The 10373-nt window shown below is 42.9% G+C and overlaps 1 protein-coding gene across 1 annotated transcript; it reads right to left on the bottom strand.

Annotated features, from left to right (window-relative positions):
- Positions 1-9579: 9579 nt before the first annotated feature.
- Positions 9580-10107, bottom strand: LOC109787288 (uncharacterized). Its single transcript, XM_020345842.1, has one exon. The coding sequence runs from the start codon at positions 10105-10107 to the stop codon at positions 9580-9582; it is 528 nt and encodes a 175-aa protein (XP_020201431.1).
- Positions 10108-10373: the final 266 nt, after the last annotated feature.

Raw genomic sequence — 10373 nt, 5'->3', positions numbered from 1 at the left:
AAGCCAGCATTCAAGTTTTCAGCAAAGATTATGACTAACCACATTCACAATAACTCTTAGGTCTCATGTTTACTCATATCAATAGCATAATCAACTAGCGAGCCATAATAATAAATCTCGGATGACAACAATTTCTCAAAACAATCATAATATGATATAACAAGATGATATCTCGCTAGCCCTTTCTGAGACCGCAAAACATAAATGCAGATCACCTTTAAAGATCAAGGACTGACTAGACATTGTAATTCATGGTAAAAGAGATCCAATCATAGTCATACCCAATATAAATTAATAGTAATGGATGCAAATGACAGCTGCGCTCTCCAGCTAGTGCTTTTTAATAAGAGCGTGATGACTCAACATAAAATTAAATAGATAGGCCCTTCGCAGAGGGAATCAGGGATTTGTAGAGGTGCCAGAGCTCGGTTTTGAAATAGAGATAAATAATATTTTGAGCGGCATACTTTCATTGTCAACATAACAACCAAGAGATGGTGATATCTTCTATGCTACACACATTATAGGCGGTTCCCAAATAGAATGGTAAAGTTTATACTCCCCCTCCACCAACAAGCATCAAGCCATGGCTTGCTCGAAACAACGAGTGCCTCCAACAAGCAACAGTCCCAGGGGGAGTTTTGTTTGCAATTATTTTGATTTAGTTTGCATAAAGCATGGGACTGGGCATCCCGGTGACCAGCCATTTTCTCGTGAGTGAGGAGCGGAGTCCACTCCTCTTGAGAATAACCCGCCTAGCATGGAAGATAAGGGCAGCCCTAGTTGATACATGAGCTATTCGAGCATACAAAACAGAATGTTTATTTGAAGGTTTAGAGTTTGGCACATACAAATTTACTTGGAACGGCAGGTAGATACCGCATATAGGAAGGTATAGTGGACTCATATGGAATAACTTTGGGGTTTAAAGGATTGGATGCACAAGCAATATTCCCGCTTAGTACAAGTGAAGGCTAGCAAAAGACGGGGAAGCGACCAACTAGAGAGCGACAACAGTCATGAACATGCATTAAAATTAATAGACATTGAGTACAAGCATGAGTAGGATATAATCCACCATGAACATAAATATCGTGAAGGCTATGTTGATTTGTTTCAACTACATGTGTGAACATGTGCCAAGTCGAGTCACTTAAATCATTCAAAGGAGGATACCACCCCACTATACCACATCACAACCATTTTAATAGCATGTTGGCACGCAAGGTAAACCATTATAACTCATAGCTAATCAAGCATGGCACGAGCAACCATGATCTCTAATTTTCATTGCAAACATGTTTATTCATAATAAGCTGAATCAGGAACGATGAACTAATCATATTTACAAAAACAAGAGAGGTCGAGTTCATACCAGCTTTTCTCATCTCAGTCAGTCCATCATATATCGTCATAATTGCCTTTCACTTGCACGACCGAACGATGTGAATAATAATAGGAGTGCACGTGCATTGGACTAAGCTGGAATCTGCGAGCATTCAATAAACAGGAGAAGACAAGGCAATATGGACTATTGGTTAAATCAACAATAATGCATATAAGAGGCACTTCAACAATTTAGTCATGGTCTTCTCCTATCGACCCCCAAAGAAAAGAAACAAAACTATTTACACGGGAAAGCTCCCAACAAACAAAAGAAGAACGGGAAATCTTTTTTGGGTTTTCTTTTTAATTATTACTACTACAGCAAGAAAAGTAAACTAACTAAAAGTTACTACTAATTTTTTTGGTTTTTTTTAAAGTTTAACAAACACACAAGAAGAAAGCAAGAAAAAGAAAATAAACTAGCATGGATATTACAGTGAAAGAGTATGAGCACCGACATCTAGCAATGAGTGTGTGAACATAAATGTAATGTCGGTGGGAAATACGTACTCCCCCAAGCTTAGGCTTTTGGCCTAAGTTGGTTCATTGCCACGGATGGCCTGGCGGATATCCATAGTTGTAGCTGGGGTCGTACTGAGATGAAGAAGACTCTAACTGCCACTGGCTGGCATTCATCTCCGGATCCCAAAAGTAATTAGACTGTCGTGGAGGCTCAAATTGTGGTTCCGGCTCCGTGGCTGGTGTAGGGTTCCTGTAGGCGTAAATGGCCGCCCACGGAACGAGATACGGGCCTGCAGATAAATTAAACAAGGAAGGAGCAGGCAAGATAATAGTCTCAGGATGATGCTTATCAAAGAACAATTTGTATTTAAGTGCCCCTTCCTTATTCTTAATGATGAAATCATGCGCCACCATACTCTTATAATCTAAATAAGCAGTGGGCAGCAATTTTTCTTCTTTTTCATAATGCCTAATAGGTATATTACAATATGCAGCAAGGCGTGAAGCATAAATACCTCCAAAGATGGGACCCTTTGTACGGTTCAAACTTAACCATTTAGCAATAATTCCGCCCATACTAATAGTGTTATCGCGGAATAAACCATGGAACAAGATGATAATATCAGGAACACTAAGGTATCCACAGTTTCCGCGACCAATTAAGCAATGACTAGCAAATATGGCAAAGTAGCGTAAAACAGGAAAATGTATGCTAGTGATTCTTGCATCGGAAACCTTCCTGGTTTCCCCCACAGTAATAGTGTCAATAAACCCATCCACATCTTTACGATGTGGTTCATCTAAGGTACCCTCGAAGGGTATTTTGCAAACCTTGCAAAATTCATCTAGTGGCATCATCTTAACAACATCATATAAATGAAACTCTACTGAAGGAGGTGTTTCCTTAGGATAATAGTAGAAGTTTTGCACAAAAGTATTGGTGAGTAAGAGATACTAATGACGTTGGTCGCGGAGGAAGTCGGTGAGGCCAGCATTCTCAGCCAATGAATAGAAATCATCATAAATCCCGGCTTCTCTCAAGAAATCATCGAAAGGCCATTCACACGGCCGAACCTCCGCGGTGCGAGGCAAATTATATTTGGGCCTCTGTGCTTCTTCACTGTGCTTTTCCTTCGAGCTTCGGCTCGATGAGCCCCTCAAAAATCTCTTCATTATTTTCTGAAAATTTCTGAAATTTTTAGTAACTTCAAATAAAAGTGAACCAAGCTCAACAAAATTGATAGAACTACTCCTACAAGTGCCTAGAGCCTATATCATGCATTAGAACTACTTGGAACCATATAAATTTGACATGCAAGCTCAAGAACATCGTCACCTAGGCAGCACAAATTTGCAGTGAATAGAGCACTAGAACAAAAACTAATTGGACCAATGGAGGAGTCACATACCAAGGAACAATCTCCCTAAGCAGTTTTGTGAGAGGTGCTTTGAGCAAGGAGATCGAAAATCGCAGCAAAATGAGCTAGAACTCGTGCTTGAGCTGGATATTGGTATTTGTGGGAGGAAGAAGAAGTGTGTGGGTGCAGGAATAAGTGGAGGGGGGCCACCATGGGCCCATGAGGCAGGGGGCGCGCCCAGGGGGGTAGGGCATGCCCTCCACCCTCGTGGCCAGGTGCTTGCCCCTCCTGCTGCGTTTCAGTGCTAGATATTCTCAAATATTCCAGAAAAAATCATATTCCATTTTCAGGGCATTTGGAGAACTTTTATTTTCGGGGTATTTTTATATTGCACGGATAAATCAGAAAACAGGCAGAAAAATACTATTTTTACTTTATTTCAACTAAATAACAAAAAGTCGAAAGAGGGTACAGAAGGTTGTGCCCTCTAGTTTCATCCATCTCATGCTCATAAAAAAGAATCCACTAACAAGGTTGATCAAGTCTTGTTAACAAACTCATTCCGAATAACATGGAACCGGAGAAATTTCGAATAACACTATGTTACCTCAACGGGGATATGCACATCCCCAACAATAAGAATATCATATTTCTTCTTGACAGTAGGAAGAGCAAATTCAAAACCTCCAAAAATAATCGATGGAACTTTTCCAATAGAATTGATACAGTGGACTTGAGGTTGTTTCCTCGGAAAGTGTACCGTATGCTCATTACCATTAACATGAAAAGTGACATTGCCTTTGTTGCAATCAATAACAGCCCCTGCAGTATTCAAAAAAGGTCTTCCAAGAATAATAGACATACTATCGTCCTCGGGAATATCAAGAATAACAAAGTCCGTTAAAATAGTAACGTTTGCAACCATAACACACACATCCGCACAAATACCAACAGGTATAGCAGTTGATTTATCAGCCATTTGCAAAGATATTTCAGTAGGTGTCGACTTATTCAAATCAAGTCTACGATATAAAGATAGAGGCATAACACTAACACCGGCTCCAAGATCACATAAAGCAGTTTTAACATAGTTTATTTTAATGGAGCATGGTATAGTAGGTACTCCTGGATCTCCAAGTTTCTTTGGTATTCCACCCTTAGAAGTATAATTAGCAAGCATGGTGGAAATTTCAGCTTCCGGTATCTTTCTTTTTTTAGTAACGATATCTTTCATATACTTAGCATAAGGATTCATTTTGAGCATATCAGTCAATCGCATATGCAAGAAGATAGGTCTAATCATTTCAGCAAAGCGCTCAAAATCCTCATCATCCTTTTTCTTGGATGGTTTGGGAGGAAAAGGCATGGGTTTCTGAACCCATGGTTCCCTTTCTTTACCATGTTTCCTAGCAACAAAGTCTCTCTTATCATAACGTTGATTCTTTGATTGTGGGTTATCAATATCAACAGCAGGTTCAATTTCTACATCATTATCATTACTAGGTTGAGCATCATCATTAACATTTTCATTAGGTTCATGTTCATTACCAGATTATGTTTTAGCATCAGAGATAGAGATATCATTTGGATTCTCAAGTGGTTCAGCATTAGGTTCACTAGAAGCATGCAAAGTCCTATCATTTTTCTTTTTCTTCTTTTTAGAAGGACTAGGTGCATCAATATTATTTCTCTGAGAATCTTGTTCAATTCTCTTAGGGTGGCCTTCAGGATACAAAGGTTCCTGAGTCATCTTACCAGTTCTAGCCACTCTAACAGCATAATCATTTTTCTTACTATTCATTTCATTGAGCAAATCCTTTTGAGCTTTAAGTACTTGTTCTACTTGAGTGGTAACCATAGAAGCATGTTTACTAATGAGTTTAAGTTCACCTTTAACATTAGCCATATAATCACCCAAGTGTTCAAGCGTATAAGCATTTTGTTTTAATTGTCTACCAAAATAAGCATTGAAATCTTCTTGCTTAAACATAAAGTTATCAAACTCATCCAAGCATTGGCTAGCAATTTTAGTAGGAGGGATTTCAGCTTTATCATATCTATAGAGAGAATTTACCTTTACTACCTGTGTCGGGTTATCAAGACCATGAGGTTCTTCAATAGGTAATGGATTAAGATCATATGTTTCTTCAACAGGCGGTAGATTAAGACCATGTATTTCTTCAATAGGAGGTAAATTCTTAACATCTTCAGCTTTAATACCTTTTTCTTTCATAGATTTCTTTGCCTCTTGCATATCTTCAGGACTAAGAAATAGAACACCCCTCTTCTTCGGAGTTGGTTTAGGAATAGGCTCAGGAACTGGCTCAGGGGCTGGCTCAGGAAGTGTCCAATTATTTTCATTTGTCAACATATTATTCAATAGAATTTCAGCTTCATCCGGTGTTCTTTCCCTGAAAACAGAACCAGCACAACTATCCAGGTAATCTCTGGAAGCATCGGTTAGTCCATTATAAAAGATATCAAGTATTTCATTTTTCTTGAGAGGATGATCAGGCAAAGCATTAAGTAACTTGAGAAGCCTCCCCCAAGTTTGTGGGAGACGCTCTTCTTCAATTTTCACAAAATTGTATATTTCCCTCAAAGCAGCTTGTTTCTTATGAGCAGGGAAATATTTAGCAGAGGAGTAATAAATCATATCCTGGGGACTACGCACACAACCAGGATCAAGAGAATTAAACCATATCTTAGCATCACCCTTTAATGAGAACGGAAATATTTTAAGGATATAAAGATAGCGAGATCTCTCATCATTAGTGAACAGGGTGGCTATATAATTTAATTTAGTAAGATGTGCCACAACAGTTTCAGATTCATGGCCATGAAAAGGATCATATTCAACCAAAGTAATTATATCAGGATCAATAGAGAATTCATAATCCTTATCAGTAACACAGATAGGTGAAGTAGCAAAAGGAGGGTCAGGTTTCATTCTAGTATTAAGAGATTGCTGCCTCCATTTAGCTAATAACCTCTTGAGCTCATATCTATCTTTGCAAGCTAAAATAGCTAAAGCAGCTTCTTTTTCAAAAACATAACCCTCATGAATAACAGGCGAGTCTTCATCATCACTTTCATCAATATAATCAGTTTCAATAATTTCTTTCTCTCTAACCCTAGCAATTTGTTCATCAAGAAATTCACTAAGTGGCACAGTAGTATCAAGCATGGAAGTAGTTTCATCATAAGTATCATGCATAGCAGAAGTGGCATCATCAATAACATGCGACATATCAAAACGAATAGCAAAAGCAGGTTTAGGTGTCGCAAGCTTACTCAAAATAGAAGGTGAATCAAGTGCAGAGCTAGATGGCAGTTCCTTACCTCCCCTCGTAGTTGAGGGATAAATTGTTGTCTTAGCATCTTTCAAGTTCTTCATAGTGACCGGCAGATATAAATCCCACGTGACTCAAAGAATAGAGCTATGCTCCCCAGCAACGGCGCCAGAAAATAGTCTTGATAACCCACAAGTATAGGGGATCGCAACAGTTTTCGAGGGTAGAGTATTCAACCCAAATTCATTGATTCGACACAAGGGGAGCCAAAGAATATTCTCAAGTATTAGCAGTTAAGTTGTCAATTCAACCACACCTGGATAACTTAGTATCTGCAGCAAAGTGTTTAGTAGCAAAGTAATATGATAGTAGTGGTAACGGTAACAAAAGTAAAGGTAGCAAAAGTAATATTTTTGGTGTTTTGTAGTGACTGTAACAGTAGCAACGGAAAAGTAAATAAGCGAAGAACAATATGTGAAAAGCTCGTACGCATTGGATCGGTGATGGAGAATTATGCCGGATGCGGTTCATCATGTAACAGTCATAACATAGGGTGACACAGAACTAGCTCCAATTCATCAATGTAATGTAGGCATGTATTCCGAATATAGTCATACGTGCTTATGGAAAAGAACTTGCATGACATCTTTTGTCCTACCCTCCCGTGGCAGCGGGGTCCTAATGGAAACTAAGGGATATTAAGGCCTCCTTTTAATAGAGTACCGGAACAAAGCATTAGCACATAGTGAATACATGAACTCCTCAAACTATGGTCATCACCGGTAGTGGTCCCGATTATTGTCACTTCGGGGTTGCCGGATCATAACACATAGTAGGTGACTATAGACTTGCAAGATAGGATCAAGAACTCACATATATTCATGAAAACATAATAAGTTCAGATCTGAAATCATGGCACTCGGGCCCTAGTGACAAGCATTAAGCATAGCAAAGTCATAGCAACATCAATCTCAGAACATAGTGGATACTAGGGAACAAACCCTAACAAAATAACTCGATTACATGATAGATCTCATCCAACCCATCACCGTCCAGCAAGCCTACGATGGAATTACTCACGCATGGCGGTGAGCATCATGAAATTGGTGATGGAGGATGGTTGATGATGACGATGGCGACGAATCCCCCTCTCCGGAGCCCCGAACGGACTCCAGATCAGCCCTCCCGAGAGGTTTTAGGGCTTGGCGGCGGCTCCGTATCATAAAACGCGATTAATCCTTCTCTCTGATTTTTTCTCCCCGAAAGTGAATATATGGAGTTGGAGTTGAGGTCGGTGGAGCGTCAGGGGGCCCACGAGGTAGGGGGCGCGCCCTAGGGAGGCAGGCGCGCCCCCACCCTCGTGGGCAGGGTGTGGCCCCCCTGACATGGATTTTTCTTCCAGTATTTTTCTTATTTTCCAAATAGATGTTCCGTGGAGTTTCAGGTCATTCCGAGAACTTTTGTTTCTGCACATAAATAACACCATGGAAAGTCTGCTAAAAACAGCGTCAGTCCGGGTTAGTTCCATTCAAATCATGCAAGTTAGAGTCCAAAACAAGGGCAAAAGTGTTTGGAAAAGTAGATACAATGGAGACGTATCAAGGACGATGCCGGCTCCCAAACCGGTGCGCATCTTCGAGCCATCAAAGTTCATCCGCCAATGAGTGGAGTCCGGAGCTGGCTGTAGGTACAGATGACGAGGAAGTCGGCCAATGCTTGGGACTTGATGGCGGTGCGGGGATGGTAGCAGATGGTGTAGGGGGCTAACTCGATGGCCCATTTGGCCACTCGGCCAGATGCATCTCTGTTGCCAATGATCTCAGCGATTGGGGCAGTGCAGACAATCGTGATCGGGTGCTCTTAAAAGTATGGCTTCAGGTTCTTGGCGGCAAAGTGCACGCCATAGCACATCTTCTGATAGTGGGGGTAGTTCTGCTTCGAAGTTGACAGTACCTCGCTTAAATAGTACACCGGCCTCTGGACCGGCTGTGCCTTGCCGTCCTCCGGGCGCTCCACCACCATGACTGTGTTGATCACCCGGCTGGTGGCAGCGATGTAGAGGTACATGGGCTCTTTAGCAGTCAAAGCTGCCAGGACAGGCGGCATGGTCAACATCTTTTTCAGCTGAAGAAAAGCTTCATCCGCCTTGTCGTTCCACTCAAAATGAGTGGTCTTCTTCATGAGCTGGTACAGGGGAAGAGCCTTCTCGCCCAGCCGACTGATGAACCGGCTGATGGATGCCAAGCAGCCGGTGAACTTCTGGACGTCTCGCAGTCGGGCAGGCTTCTCCGTCCTCTCGACGGCTTTGATATTCACAGGGTTGCACTCAATGCCGCGTTCTGAGACCAGGAAGCCAAGGAGCTGGCTGGCTGGTACTCCGAACATGCACTTTTCTAGGTTGAGCTTGATTTGAAATTGGCGCGGATTTTCAAAGGTTTCCTTGAGGTCTTCGAGGAGTGTATTGCACTTCTCCGTCTTCACCACAATATCGTCTACGTAGACGTGGGCATTTCTGCCGAGTTGCTTGAGGATGCATTTCTGCATGCAACGCTGAAACGTGGCACCGGCATTTCTTAGGCCGAATGTCATGGTCAGGTAGCAGAAGGCTCCGAATGGTGTGATGAAGGCGGTCTTCAGGCGGTCTGCCGGGTTTAACTTGATCTGGTGGTATCCTGAGTAGGCATCCAAAAAACTCAACAGCTCGTATCCGGCTGTGGAGTCTATCACTTGGTCTATCCGCGGCAGGGCAAATGGATCTTTGGGACAGGCTTTGTTGAGACTGGTGTAATCAATGCACATGCGCCACTTTTTATTCTTCTTCAGTACAAGGACTGGGTTGGCAAGCCATTCTGGGAAGAAGACTTCCATGATGAAGCCGGCTGCCAACAGACGGGCGATCTCTTCTCCAATGATTCTTCTCTTCTCCCCCGATAGTCGGCGGAGGGGTTGCTTGACTGGCTTGCATCTTCTCTGACATGTAGCTTGTGCTCGGCGAAATCTGTCGGAACACCCGGCATGTCCTTGGGGGACCATGCGAAGATGTCCCGATTCTCACGGAGGAAATCGACGAGCTCGCCTTCCTATTTGCTATCGAGGTTGGTACCTATGACAGCGTGTCTCTCCGGGTGCTCGGGGTCCAAGGGGACCTTCTTTGTTTCTTTAGCCGGCTGGAAGGAGGCCTGGGTCTCTGACTCTTTGGGATCTGGTGACAGGTACAGGTGCTTGCTGGCCATGGCCACCACCCGGTCCAGGAGCTTCCTCTCTGCGGCAATCACCAGGGACTCGGCCAACCGGCTGCTGTCTGCTGCATAGTCGGCCGATTTTTGGTAATCTCCAGCTATGGTGATAATACCCTTGGTTCCCGGCATCTTCATCTTGAGGTAGGCGTAGTGCGGTACTGCCATGAATTTGGTCAGAGCAGGTCGGCCAAGAAATGCATGATACGGGCTCTCCAAGCCCACTAGCTCGCATCGGAAATGATTCTTATCTCTGAAGAGGACATCTATCTTGATCTTGCCGATTGGTGAGCAAGAAAGGCCGGGCACAATTCCGTGGAAGACGGTCCGACTGGGCTGGAGCTGCTTCACTTTGATACACAGTTTCTCCATGGTACTGCGGTAAAGGATGTTGATACTGCTGCCGCCATCTATCAGGACTCGGGGAAAATGAGCAGCTCGCCTCTCCGTTGCAAACGTTGCATCCAACACCAGGGCATAGGATCCTGGAGAAGGCATCACTTCCGGGTGGTCGGCTCTACTCCAGCTGATGGGCTTCTCGGTCCAGTGCATGAACTCTGGGACTTGGGAGGCAACGGCATTGACTTCTTGGTGTTGCTGACGCCGACTGCGCTTGTCGTCAACCTGGCTGGTGAAGA

The sequence above is a fragment of the Aegilops tauschii genome, chromosome 5 (genome assembly GCF_002575655.3).
Source record: "Aegilops tauschii subsp. strangulata cultivar AL8/78 chromosome 5, Aet v6.0, whole genome shotgun sequence".
Taxonomy (NCBI): domain Eukaryota; kingdom Viridiplantae; phylum Streptophyta; class Magnoliopsida; order Poales; family Poaceae; genus Aegilops; species Aegilops tauschii.
The sequence above is the reverse complement of the archived record's forward strand: the minus strand, read 5'-3'. Positions and strand labels throughout refer to the sequence as shown.

Coding starts and splice junctions, on each gene's coding strand:
- LOC109787288 (XM_020345842.1), bottom strand. CDS start 10,107: ATGGAGAAACTGTGTATCAAAGTGAAGCAGCTCCAGCCCAGTCGGACC.